Source organism: Varanus komodoensis, unplaced genomic scaffold (genome assembly GCF_004798865.1).
Source record: "Varanus komodoensis strain SLA01 unplaced genomic scaffold, ASM479886v1 scaffold16, whole genome shotgun sequence".
Taxonomy (NCBI): domain Eukaryota; kingdom Metazoa; phylum Chordata; class Lepidosauria; order Squamata; family Varanidae; genus Varanus; species Varanus komodoensis.
Genome location: NW_025335468.1, coordinates 12,332,686 through 12,348,791, shown reverse-complemented (window position 1 = coordinate 12,348,791; position 16,106 = coordinate 12,332,686). Strand labels below are relative to the sequence as shown.

General features: G+C 36.1%; 1 protein-coding gene across 1 annotated transcript in view; it reads right to left on the bottom strand.

Moving 5' to 3' along the window:
• The window catches only part of SOX6 (SRY-box transcription factor 6), a 345,673-nt gene extending 330,641 nt beyond the window's left edge, over positions 1-15,032 (bottom strand). Inside the window, exons 1-2 of the mRNA XM_044426093.1 lie at positions 14,912-15,032; positions 1,276-1,513 (exon numbers count right to left, since the gene is read on the bottom strand). Coding sequence (XP_044282028.1) covers positions 1,276-1,513; positions 14,912-15,018 — 345 coding nt within the window. The 5' untranslated portion in view covers positions 15,019-15,032. The remainder of the gene's footprint in view (positions 1-1,275; positions 1,514-14,911) is intronic.
• Positions 15,033-16,106: the final 1,074 nt, after the last annotated feature.

The following is a 16,106-nucleotide window of genomic DNA, read 5'->3' as shown; positions in this document are numbered from 1 at the left end:
GTACTTTGGTACTTCCTTTCTGAAGGTGAATAAATCATATGACCTAACTCTGAGAGATCTGTATACTTATCAGCAGGAAGAGAAATTGTTGAACTTGCTGACAAGGATCTCTTACTCACTAGCTGCTTTCAAACATAACATTAAACCATGTTTTTTCATTTTGAGAAAGTCCGTAGCTTCCCTGGGTCCACATACTCTTCCTCCTTCCCTGGCAAAGCTCAATCAAACTTCAGATCGAGCACACTTTAACATGTTTCCTGAAGTCTAAATTGTAGTTAATTTTAACAATGGATAATTAAAACAAGTCAGATTCATTGAATCATAGAGCCATACAGTTGGAAGGAGCTTAGCAGGCCATCAGGTCCAACCACCTGCTAAACAGAGGACTCAAGTGACCCATCCAGATTTCAACCCAGCCCAACCCTGCTTAGAATCCAAGATTAGGCAGAATCAGGCATTTCAGGGTTAGGGTCCTGAAACCATAAAACATAAATGTCAAGCTAAACTGTGATGAAACTAACTGGAAATGGGAACATACAATGTCTTCCTTGTACTCTTTGTTCACTAACGTATTCATGATATCAACTCTAAATATTTTAGGGGGTTGCAAAACTCAACTTGTCTTTTCCTGAGTTTCAGTTCTGCAAATTACAATAATGCTTTGCTTTTTTTGTTGCTGTTGGATTATTTTAACATAGTTTTTTGTTTTACTGACTGGACGCTGGTTTATAATTGTTTGATAAACTTGACTTTTTAAACTTTTTATATATTTATTTTAAATGCCGTATTATTTGAACTGTGTGGTGTAGCTGTGGTACACTAATGGGCAGAGTATAGTTGATTATAGAAACAAACGAACAGCTACACTTTTTCCAGAGGAAGATGGGGTATGGGCAAGACTGAAGGAGACTTTGTTTAATTCTAGTTTAACACATGAGTGGACAACTCCAGGAGCTCCAGATTCTTTTTGCCCCCTGCTCTCTCCTCAAGTACCAAGCTATTTTTTTAAAAAGATGTGCAGCTATAGAGTGCTGAAAAGTTCAAAGCAAACAAGCTAAATTTGACCTTCTGGTCTTGTCATAGCTGCCATTTTGTTCCAAACAAAGAAAGGGAGGTGTTTTTATAAAACCCGGAGACACTGGAAGCTGTAACCACCCTATGTGTTTAAGCTTATGTCCAGGCCAACTTATTGTGACTTCTTATAATTAAAAAGCATTATTATGAAGAGCTGCACTGAACCGCACTCTGAAGAGCTGTCACTGTTTTAACACATACCATTCGATGCTGAGTTGAGATAACACTATTCCAGTCAGCGTCTTGTTGGCCTGTAGTAACTAGAGTTGGTAGCTCCTCAGAATGAGGTTTGTTGTGCAATATGGTGTGCAGAGGCAGATGGGAAGCCACAAGCTCTTCATTGTTGCCGCCTTCCTGCTCCTGGGATGCTAAGTCCTGGGTCGTTGCTTCCTCTCCATCAGCTGCAAATGGAGAGGTGGCCTGCTTGGAAGACATTCTTCTACAAATTAAAAAAAAAAAAGGGGGAGGGGGACAGATGCTTTTTATTAAACAATTATAGCATCAGTACAGCAAAGAAAAAAATCCAAAAAGCATGCACATAGGGAGCATATTTTTGCTTGAAGTACATTTGATGAGTTATAGAACCATTCTTGCATACATTCACTCAAAAGTAAGACTACTGTCTTCAGTGGGACTTAGTCTTGCTAAAGACATAACTAGAAGCGCTCTCTCTCTCTCTCTCTCTCTTTTCATGCAAAACTAAATGGAGTGGACCCAGCCAGGATCAGCATCTGAGCTTGGGTGTAAGTTTTACAACTCTTCACCCCCTGCATTCCCCTCTGGAGTAGATGGGCCATAACGGTAATTTATATAGCCAAAAAGAGATCCAGTCATCTTACAAAGTGATTGCCAACAACTGACTTAGGGTATCCAGCATGTACTTTTAAGTCAGTAAGAAAAAAGATAACCTTGCTGTCAGGTACATCTTTAAAGTCTGATTCTACAGATATATGTAAATATAGCTTCCCCACAGCTAATTTACCATTATAGCTTGAACTTAATGAAGCGGTTTTTTAAAGAGGGGGCAGTGGATGGGAAATGGGGAGCACTATCAAAGAAAAACAGTTTGATTACTGAATTCATACAATAAACATTCTTTCTGGTGTTCTGAATTTAATGGCTCTTTCTTATGCATAAACTCTTATCAGACTGGCTGTAAGTGGATGAAATATGTTTCCATTTTATAGTGTAATCCAAAGTGCAAGGATTCTGAAATACAGTTGAAATGGGAAGAATCAATGATAAAGATATGCATTAAATATCTCTGCTTGTCTCTGTATTGAAAACAAAAATGTCTTATTATATTTCTAAGCCTCGATACAGAAACTGCTTGCCATTACAGTGACCCTCATATTTGCTGCATACAGTTGAACCAGAGTACTCTGGCTCATGCTGGGAGTTGCAGGTCTTTTTCCTGTTTAACTTTACATAGCATAGCACCCTTAGTTTAGAAGCTAATTATAAAAACAAGAATTTGTCAGATTTGGATTAAATTCAGGCATCAGATCAAAGCAAGTAAGCCCTGTGTGACACAAATCCAGAAGACTGTAAGTTGTGTGTGTCCAGTATAATTATATTTTAATAACAAAAAGTATATTTCTCATATCCTTCTACTCCAAACTTTGTTCCTCTGTGTTTTCTTGATTTTAGTGGGCACACAAGAATCATCTGAGTATTTGCAAAATAAATATTCTGTGTTCACTTGGTAATTATATGATGTTTTCCCTTGCAAAATAAAATTTATACACTACAAGACTTATGATTTATTTGTTTTAAAAGCTATTATTGCTTATGCTACAAACCTATATTCACTTACTTGGAAAAAGCCTCATTGAACTCTATGGGGATTACTTTTTAGTAGACTGTATAAGATTGCTACAATTAAAGTGTTTTATCTGTAGCTAATAGACCTGTTGAAAGAAGTTGTGAAATAACAAGCAGAATAATATAATGCTAACTGGCTCAGTGAATGAATGACATGTAACTACAGTAGTCCTTTGCAGTTTAAAGTAAGTGTCTGAAATAGTTTTCACTTTCATATCATGCATTTAATACAAGGTGCAAATAATTTTCTATACAATCAAGCATCCAGACATGGCAAAGGAAGATAAGCATTCATGTCTTCTTGTCTTGAAGATAAGTCTTCTTGTCTTTCTGTCATACATAGAATCTTTATTTTTCCTTTTTTATTTTACTGCATAGAAGCAAAATCATGGTAATGTTCATTAAGAATAAATTATTTAGATACAGTAGAAAACAAAACAAAACAATCACATAAAGCCTTTCAAGGAACTGTTGAATAAAATACCTTGAAATTTTAGAAAATTTATAGTATCTTTATTGCCAAGCTACATCAATAATTCAGGAATTAGGTCTCCATCTTAATTACTCTTTAATAATAATTGATTTCATACAATTTCCTTAAAAATGCACAAATCAGTTAACAGAGGAAACCACATGAGCATTTTCCAAATTAGCAAATGATTAACTCAGTAGTACTGTTTCTATAGACAAATAATTACTGATTAAAGAGCCTGGAAATCTGAGACTAACAGTTAAATTTACAGATCTGACACATGCTTTCATGAATATTACAGTGAAGGAAATATCAAGTGTAAAGAAAAAATAATTAAGTTAATTCCAATTTAAACAGTAGGTTTGAATATAGCAGGCCAAGTTTCACATAGGATTTAACAGCTAATGCTAAATTTCTCACAATTAATTAGAATATTCTCATTTAGTGTCCTATAATAGAAAAAATAGGATCGGATAATCTAATTATACACATTTTAAAATATAACTATTACAAGCTTCTTTGAGTAGTTTGAAACATATACAGCTGGTGATACCTTTTCAGCCATACACACACACACATATGCACAAATAATATAGGCTCTCTGGAACAAGAGCAAACCATTGAATTATCAGTGACTAGTATTAGTTTGATGTAAATGTGATCTGTACACATTTGATGCAAATGTGATCCAAGTTACTTATTTTATAAAAAGCTAATGCATTCAATTCCTGCATATCTTGTGCTTTCCAAAATGAATGATTCCTAATAGTTAAGTCCTATCTTCCAAATGCTGGAATACTTCAGCATAGTCTAACCTTATGTTAGCACTGCAGCAAGAAGGCACTGCAGAAGGGATAGGTCATACAAATATTTGGAAGCAGGGTGCAAGACTTAACACCTTATTTTAAATATGAAAGCTATATATATACACTCTTCAGATTACAGCACATTGTGAATACATCTCCAGTGGTTTTAAGGCAACGGTGCATTTAAAACAGTTCTTTGGAAGAGAATTCTATTCACTTGAGCATTAGAAGACATCTTCCAATTACAAACAGGGCTGACTTCTTCCAGAAGGAATAAGCTTTGACCGCTTTTTTCAGTTTAAATTAATCATGACACAAACCCAGAAATGAAAACGTCTCTTAAGAATAATTCCAACTACAAACTGCACCGATGAATAACAGTGCACAATCCTAATTAAATGCAACTGTGCAGCTGTGAAAATAGGTTAAATCTGTCCAAAGCTATGAGATGGCTTTTAAAGGCTGGTTTGTTAGGGAGTGTTTTCTTAAGGAAAGCTGGGCCCTTGGTCTTAATCAGCCAATAAATTATTTCCTGCAATTACATTAAATAGAAAATTATCTTCAAATTGGGAATGTTAATTGAAAATCAAAATTCAGAGTGAAGTTTAGAAATTACATGCTGAATATAATTAGTCTGGAAAGACTTCACCTCAATTTCATAAACAGGCTTCGGGTAATTCCTCAAGTGACCATTCTGAAAAGCTACTCAGTTAAGAGTGCACTGCACTGGAAACACCTTTTCTTTCTTTTGAAATATATGCTATTTCATATTTGTTTACATATTCAAACTTCAATGTTGATCAGGATGCTTAGGTAAACAAGCATTAAATGTTTATAGATAAATATGCTTTATACTATATGGCAACAGTTTAGGAAACACTTAACAAAAATTAATGAGTAGAAAAATATATTATAGAAGAATTTGTTATAAAGCAAGTATATTTGTATTAGATATACTTCTGTATCCTCACTCCTTATGCACACACATGCAGATTGCACCCTTCAAATTCCTGAAAGAGCAAATGGAAATCCACATTTCTATTCTCTCTTCTCTGTGCAATCCTAAACAATGAGTATCTACTTAAATTAATACTCGTAGCTGGATGACCTCTGTACTAAAGGCAAAAGACTTATTGTGACTGTCCTCTATTGGAGGTATTGCTAGTTACTGTAAATAACAAAATAAAAACATCACAATAAACACTCTTAAGATATACCTGCTTGTTAAGACTGACCCTCTGGACATACTGAACATTTTCCCCTACTTGTTGCCACCATTGCTAAAATCTAAAAACTGCAGTCCTGCTGACTTGAAGAATTAACTCATTTATAATTTTGTGTGCTCACTGATGACCATTGACATACATGCTCCTAAAACAAAAAGTCAAAATGGCACCTGTACCATGGCCTGTCTTCTCCTTTTTTAAAAGAAATATAGAGATAGAAATTAGGGACTGGAAAATAGCATCCTGTACAGCATCTGCTATTCTAACCAGCTGTTTCACACTATGTCTGTTTTACAAAATACACACACTGAAATTGCAACCCTAAACATGTCCACCTGGAATTATGTTCAATGGAACTTAAGCCAGGCAAGTTTATCAAGATTTGCAGCCTGTTGTTTGATAAGAGGCCCTGGTGTGAAGGGAGAAAACTTGCTTAACTTTCTCCTTGTCATATTGCTGCTGAAAATCATTTCCTAATTACTTTACCTCCACAAGTGAAAACATACAGACACTCATATCTCTTCTCCAGCAGGGGTAAAAGCAACTTGTGGAAAGTGATTTTCAGCAGGAATATTTCACAAATAGAAAGGTTAACAAGCCCCTTTCCTTTTGTGGTGCTCTCCCACGTCAAATTTCAATCTTACTAGATTTATAACACAAAAAGAAAGAATCTTTGAGAATTGGAAGTTCTCTCCCAGTGAGTATAAATATTAGAAAGTAACTGTGAACTTGAAGAACTTACTAAAGCTTTTAAAAACAGTTTACAGCCTTCTACACCAGCCTTGCACAAGCTGGTGACCTTCTAGTTCTTGGATTTCATTTCCTATCAGTCTCAGGAAGCAAGACCAATGGAAGTTGTAGTCCAAAATACCTTGGCACACTTGGTTTGGAAAACATGATTACACAGTCCCAGGGTACTCTGCATTTTCAGAAATCACTCCACTTCTATTTTCATTTATTTCTTTATTACATACCTATCCCACCCAATAAGTGCAGCTTTCTAGACACTTTACAATTCAACCATAATATGCAATATCAACGTTTAAACTACAGGATAAACTAAAAACCCAGATAAAAGCTAACAGCCATGCAAATATCTAAATACAGTAACAGATTTAAAGCAGAAGTCCTGAAATGCTTGGGAAAATAAGAAGGTCTTCACCTGGTGTTGAAAAAAGTACAACGTAGGTGCCAGGCGAGCCTCTCTGGGAAGCTCATTCCACAATTGGAGTGCCACTTCTTACTTTACATATTATTTTCATGTGTAACCAATTTATAATGATAGTCAAATCAGTTCTTTGCAAGAAGTTTTTTTCCCCAAAAAAACATCTTTTTTAGAAAAGAATTTTTCGCCACTTATAACCCCTGAAAACAGGGATTTATAATGGAAGTGCTGACACAACCCTAACTAAAGCGGCGCAAATGGTGCTGCTATAATACACAAAATCAAGTTCTATTATTCTAAACTCTTCTCACTTGTGGGATTTTTTCTTCGCTGTACTCCCAGCCAAACTGCTGAAACATGAAAAATTTAAATGCAATCAAATGGATCCAATTCCACAACCCTAGAACAAGCATCTACAGTGGTACAGTCATAAAAGTAGAGGCATCTTTGATGCTCTTGTTAAAAAAATCTGTTCATAATACTGTATAGTACAAGAATAAAAAATACAGTCTCTGCATTAACTGATCCTCAGAGAGATACATGTTTTGTCAACCCATTCAGTTAAGCTAGAAGGAAGCACAGAAGGGGTACAGGAACAAGTACTATAATAAGCTATTTATCACCAGACCATGCTGTAATAATACAGTATTCCACAGATAATCTGGTCAGTTCTTCAATCTAATAAAATGTAGACTCTACACATGTGCAACATTCAGTAATACGAGCTTGTTTAATATAGAATCATTTGCTCATCCTAGGTTGAAAATTACTGATCCAAGTAAAAGATCACTGACTTCCCAAAAGCAATGCTTCCTTATTGTTCCTTTTGTGAGGAGTGTGCGCTGATACTAGCTTTTCAACTGAGACTTAAGCGTTTAAGCATTTTCCAAAGTATTCTCTTAAACATTAGTACTCTCAGACTGAGGAGAAATTTTCCACATGCTGCTCAGAACTACTGGTAGCTTAACATCACAGCAACAGTATTAAGTGTGTAGCTTTCCGATAATAACATTTATTTCCTTTTCTTCCTTTGAAAAGGTCGTACTGAAGTCTAACAATGAGAATGCAACAGAGCATGGGTGTTGAAACTGGATCTGGTGGGATGCAATTTAGCATCCATATCCAATAAAAGGGTGTCCAGGTACAGTAATCCAGCCCACTTCTAGAATTTCCAGGAAGTCTGATGCAACACAGCAATGATAGCCTTATTTTCCCCCTTCAGATTATCACAGATAATCTGCAGCAAACCTCATGTTTCTTCCCCTCCCCCGCAAAAAAGCTCTGGTTTGTTTCTTGTTATATTTATCCTTTTCCAGCCTTGTTTGCTCATGACCTTTATTCATTTTTCAGAACCTCCCTCCTCAACTTTGCACCCCCAGATCATACACTTTGAGTCTTGGAAATGCATTTCTTGAGTACTGCCCACCTTCACAGTTGATCATGTTTGCTTTATGAAACACCTACATTCAATCTCGTGATCTGTGGTGAGTTGTTTATACAGTTTATTGATTTGGAGCCTGTTAAGAATCCTAGTCCTTGACTGTTGTTGGGCCTAACCCAACCTTGAAGGCCTCAGTCTTGCAAATACTATCTATATCCCATTCCTCAAAGCCAGCCCTCCCAAGGTGGTGCCTTCCAGATGTTTTAGACTACAACTTCTAGCACTATCTGTGCTTCCTGGAGCTGTTGAGTATTGAAGTCCAAAGCCTCAGATCGAAAAAGACTGCTCTAAGGAATTCAGTCTCAAACATCAGATGGTACCATAATGAAGTGGTAACAGTTCTCAGATGCTAAAATGAATTGTATCATCCAGAATGCAGCTGAAAGATCCGATTTTAATGTTTTCCCCTGACACTCCCTCCACACAAATAATTGCAGCAAGAGGAAAACTAGCTCAGTTTTCTTCTCATTTTCTTCCCAGCTCTCTATTTGCCACAGAAGCTTATGTAGGTAATAATTCAAAACTGTTTTGTGCACCTGCAGACTGAATGATACAGTTTGTTCTACCTTAGGACTCTCCTACTTCTGCTTCATGTTTAGATGAAGGCCAAAGTTATTAACAACGGTGTAGCTTCATTTATTTCAATAAATCAGCCCTCATTTATTTTGTTCTGGTCACAGCTCCACAAATCAATCATAGAAACGATTTACTACACCTGTGCCAGAAGAATACCCATTTCCAGGAAACATGACTTAATTAGAAAGAGGAAAATGGAAATCTTAATCTTGGTGCAAGATTATTTGGAATTCTTCCCTTGCCAAGCATGTTATGTAGCCATAATTCAAAAACATAATTAATTATTGAAGTAATTCAGTAATCCATTTGGCATTTAAGGACAGACAGTTACTCAGTTACTTCCTAAAATTATAATGCACAGTATCCAATTACAAGGGGCATACATGACAGGAACGAGACTGTACAGGAGTAATCACCAGTGAGATTTGCTTCCTGACACATAATTTCTGAAGAAAAAACTACGTAACAATATGTGGTTCAGCAGTTTGTACAATAAGGAACTCTGTCATTTTGCTTGTTGCTCACCATGGGCTCCTCTGTTTTAGCAGTGTTTCAGTGAAGATCTCATACTAAAATACATTCATATATTCAGTAAATTATGAAAAAATAAGCATCAGGATAACAATTATTAACAGCTCTTAATCTGAGGTGTCATTTTAATCTCTCTGGACACAAAATAAGAGCAATCAGTACTGTATACACTCTACCATCCAGCTTCCTAACTAAAGCAAAGATGCTAATTATACATTTTATTTATTTATACAGGATTTTCTACTCCACCCTTCTAATATATACACATCATTCAGGGTAGCTTACAATAATCAATGTCAGAATATAACGATAAAACCACAATGTCAACAAAATACACTGGAAACAGGCAGAACAGATAAAAAACAAGCCAGATAAAAAACAAGCCAGAAAACAAGTCAGAGTCAAAATCCCCATACACACACACACACACACACACACACCTCGAGTTAGAAAATGATTGAATCGTGACAAGGCCACTATTTCTTATTAGAAGTTAGCAAGAATCACAGAATATTAGGGTATTACTGAACTGCATCTTCTTAAACCAGTCCAAAACATGTGTAATCATTCATTTGTAAGTTTTATTTATTATTATTGCAGTAAGTTTATTATAAGGTTGCAGCTATCAGTTCAGCCTGACATTAAAGAGAAGTTGACCATACAGGAAATACACAATTAAGATATAAGTTCGTTTGTCTTCTAGGTTTGTATTGCCTAATTAATAAAAGACTCTGCAATCACTCTTGAGTTGCTATGATGTCACTGAATCTTCACAATCATTCAAGGTTCTGAGGGGAAATATTACAAATGGTTGCAAAGGCTCAAGAATATAGAATATGGACATATGCAAAGACAGACCATTGGTCTGTTGGGCTCAAATTGGTCCACACTGACTTTTGATGGTGGTTTCCCAGGGTTTTAGGCAGGTATTTTAGACTTCTCCAGTCCTGTCTTGAAATGCTGGGAATTAAATTTGGGACCTCCTGCTTGCAAAACATGTGCTCTGCCATTGAGCTAAAATAGTCTGCCAGGCCTTAAAACAAATGAATATGTCTAACAAGAGTCGGAGGCTGAAACGCTGAGATGCTGCAAACTATACACTCAGGAATATAAAAGGGTAAGAGGAAGAGGCTACAAGAACATGACAAGCAACCCTGCATGTTTATTATCGTTCACATTTTTTACTACATTCATCCAGGGAGACTACTACTTTATTGTGGTTTCCATCTTCCCTGCTCATGTATCCCACCAGCCACTGTGCCTGAAGTACAATGCCAAGGTACCTATGTCACCTGCTTCTTTCTACTAGTTTGGTCCACACACACAAGCTAGAGTGGCTCCTGCAGTTGTTATTATTTCTAGACCATTATGTGGTAGTCCCATACCAGGACCATGTAAACTGTGATCCTAGGTTGAGACATGACAAAAAATGGTCATACAGAGAAACCATAAAACAAACCACTGTTTCTCATCATGGTTCTAAAAACCAACTTACCATGGCGAAATACCATGACTGGGTTCAGTCAATACATCAGATGATAAAAATGTAAATTTAAAATTTAAATTTAAAAATTTAAAAAATATGAGTTGCTGTGTTGTTGGGTTGGTGTTTTCTCATCTGCTTTATAAAAATCGTACTAAGGGTTAGGACATTGGTTGACTAGCTGTCCCTAACTCAATCATCACAAAGAATGCCTGTTTGTAGGTGGTAGTCTGGTGCCATATTGCACACATCTGCAGAAGGGGGCCTTCCTTGCCATTGGAAAGTTAGAGACAAGGAAGGGAAAATATTTAGAAAAGCTGAGGGGCAACAAATAGAGTACCCATACACACCACACATGCATATATATTAGGGAACTTAGGGGAAAAGTTGAAAGAAGAAAATCACAAAATCAGGAAAAAGTAGATCCAGCTGTATAGAAAGAACCACTAAGGAGAAACAAAGTATATAATAAAAAATAGAAATCTTGGTAGCTCACAGACTTCTTGAGGTACTAAAGGTGGTCAAAGAAGAACCGAGGGAATGAGCAGGAATCCCTACCAAGTATAACAGATGTCAGGCTGGGGGTGGGTTCCCTCCAAAATGCTATTAGCTATAAAATCATCCCGACAACAGGCTCCATGCAGCCGCAGAGCCCATGTGTGTACAGAGACTACAATGAAGAATCTCTTATTGTACCCTGATTATCTACATTCAACAGAGATCATTTTATAGATATGCTGCTTCACTGGTTTTAGAAGCTGAAGTTGTCCTCTGTCATTGCTATTGGTAGCATTCAAGAAGAGCATTAGTGCTTGCCCAAGACATGTTCCTGTACAAGTGGCATACATAAAATACCCCAAGGTGAACCCTTTTCAGACTTTATCTTATCTATTCATCTCTTCTGCATCCATTTGTTCCACTAAAGCAAGTCACCCCACCCTGCATGGCCTGCCCAGCCCTGCATAAGATACGAAGATTATACAACTAGTGGAAAGAGATTAAAGTAATTTGCAAGCACAATTGAGTGAAAAGGTGCAAACGGCAGGTCAGAAGTCAATGAACAGCATGCTAAAGACTAGGAAATGATGAGTCTACAACTTAGAAACTCAGAACATTTGTATTTTCTACTGTTTATATTTAGCTGATAATATTGCTGGCACTTTATTTATATAGTTTAAGCCTGTTCTTTGGACTGGAACTCATATGCCTTGGAATGCTTTGACTCATGAATTGTTTCTCCTGATAATGTTACATCACGTAACTATCTCTGTTTAAATGGTTAGTATTAGCCTCTCTTGTGATGCCTGCCTTCAAAGTCGTATGACTCTGCCATGTGTTTCTGCATATCTGATTTCTTACTGTCACAAAAAGAAAAAATAAGCAGTCTTTAGCGATAACTTTCCTAGATGGGAACAATAGTAACAACAGTAGCAACAGGTTGATCAACAAATTTTGCCAGGCTTTTATTTGCTGCTTTGGCAGCAATTAACAGAACATATCATATAAAGAAATAAAGACCATTAACAATAAGGGGGAAAGGCACAGTTCTGTATTACATAAATCACTAACTGTCTTGGTCGAGGCTTTACAGAACTGGTTGGCATATTCAAGAGCCTCAACATCCTTGAACAATTGTATTCTTAGGCCATAGATGATTTACTGAATAAAATTCATTTTAAAAGAAGGCAAATGTTGGTTGTTTGGTCTGATACGGGATTCTGACAGCATCTTTCTTCTAAATTGGTAAACATAAGGTGCCTTCATGTGCTTTCTAAGGATGAGTTGAAAAATAAGATTGTACCACATGGAAATATAACTAGTAAATGGTAAAAATAACATAGAGCATGATTGTTCTTAACAAAGCACTTTTCTCATCCACTATTTTAAATAACAATTTCTAAATTCTATTTCAGCAATTTGCTATCTTCCAGATAAGTGTATAAAGTATCAATTTCAAGCTCATCTGTAATCATTTTATAGTAAACCACCAAATTAGTACCTAGTTCTAAAAAGAAACAATGGTTGCTAAAATCAAGTTGTAGATTATTGGGTTTAATTTAAACTCAACCATGCAAGTCTAAATCATTTCTACTGGGCACAGTATTTCTGATTCAGCAGAGGTTACACAATCATCAAAGCAGTTAAATATAGGTGCCAAACCACACTGCCAGGAGCTCTCAGTACTGTGAGGTAGTGTTAGCCGACACCTTGCTGAATATAAAATTACTTGTTTCTGCAACTGAGGACAATCAAATTGTCACCTTCCATTGTAATAATATGCAACTGCTGATCAACAAAGTGCAAATATAATTACTCCAAAGCAACAAAGAGAAAATGTAAATATCTTTCAATAATAAACACATCCATCTGGCTATCCAAAGTCTTCATTTTAATATCCAGTGGTATGCAGAAATTTAGATGCTAGCAAACCAGAAACAGAAGGTTTTTGCACTATAGTAGCAGCAGAAGTCATACTTAGACGCTCGAGTGTATAGTTTCCTAAGCTGAAGCAAGCTAATCTGCAGCATGAATGCCACAATCAACATTACTGTATTTATTTATATTCAAATATATTTTCTATAGTGGCACCTATCACTTGTATCCAGACTTGCTCACACTGGAAAGAGAAGGCAAAGGAATGTTCTTTACTGATTCTTCCTTTCCATGAAGCACCTTGGGAGTCCCGAAAACCTGCAGTAAACAGTGGGATGGCATTTTAGAGCAATATAAAAGCATAGAGGGTTGCAGAGAAAGGGGAAATTGGGAAAGACCATCTCCTTGCTCCTTCCTTCACCAATGAGCTACTAGAGATCAATAACGCACAACTGTTTTGTATTGATACAACCCTATGTGGGACATGAACTGTGCAACCAGCTAAAGCCATAAGTTACTACCAACTGCACACATTAAAAATAATTAATTTTATTTTGACCAAATATTTTTTCTTAAATTACCTATGGCAAGTTTTCATTTTATCTGGGGAATTACTGGGAAGCATAGATGTATGTATACTTCTCCAGATTTATGTATTTATTATATTTATATCCCACCTTTTTTATTTCCAAGGAAGTCAAGGGAGCTTACATAATTTTATTCTGCTTCTCACAGCAACAACTCAGTTATGTTGGGCTGAGAGTCTGTGACTTAGCCCCATGGCTAAGTGAGCACTAGAACCCAGATCACTTGAGTCCTACACCCTTAACCACACCCTTAACTACTGCAACATACTAAGATATTAGTCTACTACATGTGCAGGCAAGTCAACAAAGTCTGCAAAATATAATGTTAACATATTTTAAAGGTTTTAATGATATTCTGAAATAAAGCAAAATTCTGCACATTAAATATCTATAAGCCATATTCTAAACACAGTAAGCAAATCAGGCTAAGCTAATAGTGTTTGCCTACATGTTGGGATTTGTGACTCGGGCTAACACAGCCTTCAGTGCGTAATAAAAATAGCTCTGTGCCTCACATTTACTGAACCACACAACATGATATGTTACAGACATCCAGGACTATTCTTCCCTAGAGAGACTAAAAACTTTTACAGACCCTGTACCATAATCACTAGTGAAATGCAGTTGTCACTAAGAGTACAATGTGGAACTTTTTTGAGTAGTAAGTAATTTGTTTTACAAGACATATATTAAGGATAACTCTTTCAGTAGAAGTAAGACAGTAGATCTCCACAGATAAAATGTTAAATGGTTAATTGGAAAGGAAATTTTTGAGCTTTTCTCACAGTCTCACTTCCATTAATAAATGACATACTTCTCAGAACAAGAAACAGATGGTATCTTTCTTACTGCCCTCAAGACATGCAAAGAAAGGCAATAGGTAAATAGCACAAGTAGCATTAAAGCCATCATAAAAATGCATTCCTCCATTAAAAAATGATGCATACAACCTTGAAAATTAGTCTTCTTCTAGTCACTCAGAATATTAATATTCTTCTTCTAGTCACTCAGAACATTAGTATAGAGATGCTTGATGAATTCTGGTGTGAGTTAACCTGATGGCCCTCCGGCCTAATATGTGGATCAAAGATGAATCATCTACCTGTTTTGGCACTTTTCAAATATTTCAATGCAGCTATCACGTCAAAAAATACCAGAATATGTTTAAGAATACATATTTAAGAAAAATACATTTTAAAATATCTGCTCAACTACACATTTAAATTTTGATTTTCATGAGATTATTTCTCCTTTTTAATGTAGATTAATGTAGAAATGGGATGAAATAGAGGTATGGGAGAATACATGAGAAAGTGACATTAACTAGAAATACAGTGATCCATACATCCTTACTGGATCAATACTGCCACCATTGTTGTACAGTCACGAAGTTGTTCCCGACTCTTCGCGACCCCATGGACCACAGCACGCCAGGCTACCCACTCCAGTATCCTTGCCATGAAAACTCCATGGACTAAAAAAGAATTACAATGTAATAACTTAAATCAACACAAAGCAAGTTTTTTAAAAAAATCCAAATGCATAAATTTAGTCTAAATATAGTAAATAGTTGTTTGTATTTAAGCATATGAAAGTATTGCATGATGTTGTCAAAGTACAATTTACTTGTTCTTGTATGCTTAATATTTATATATTTATTTATATCCCATCTTTTATTCTTTCAAGGAACTCAAGGTGGCTCTCATAATTCTCCTTGTCCTTGCAGTCTTCAGTCCTCCTTTTATCCCCACAACAACAACCTGTGAGGTAGGTTGGGCTGAGGTTCAGCTGAGGGTCTGTGACTGGCCAAAAGTCACCCAGTGGCTTGCATGGCTGCATGAGGATTAGATCTCGGATTGCCTGAATCCATTCCCAGACTCTTAACTGGTGCACCATAGTGGGTCTCTCTGGCTAAGTACACAAATTAAGAATATAGTTCCAACTGGTTCACTTAAACAAAATCTGATCATCCCTGGCAACAAGTTAGGAAGATATATGGCTTCTAATGTTGGTTCACGGATACACCCAAAAAAGTCACTACTATGTTTTTTTTTTTTTTTTAAATCCCAACATAGGAAGCATATACCACAGCTCACTCAAGATCCAGGCTTAGATATGTGCATGCTAATTTCTCTTGCTTTTAATACCTAACTGAGACTTAGTGCATAGTTATAAAGTCTTTCCACTCTGATTTTCATCTCTGGCAATATGAGCAACTTTCTTTCAAATTTAAACAGTGAGGAGATCACAAAACGAATGAATTAGTGAAGAACAAAATTCAGCTAAAACTGTTATCAGTGAAATAATAGGTTACATTTAAAACATACACGCATTTCTACTTGGAAAGCATTTATTGTAAAGCATTGGTGATTGTTTTGTATACTTGGCAAGTGCCATAGTTTATTTCTGGGTTATCAGTGCTGAAGCCCATAAGTAAATAGGATTAACCATTCTTAAATAGTACTGTAGCCAATATCTAGACTCCTTCTGAAGTCAAGGATTTTGACTCTGGCATTATAATATAACCATATAGGGCATTTGTTTATAT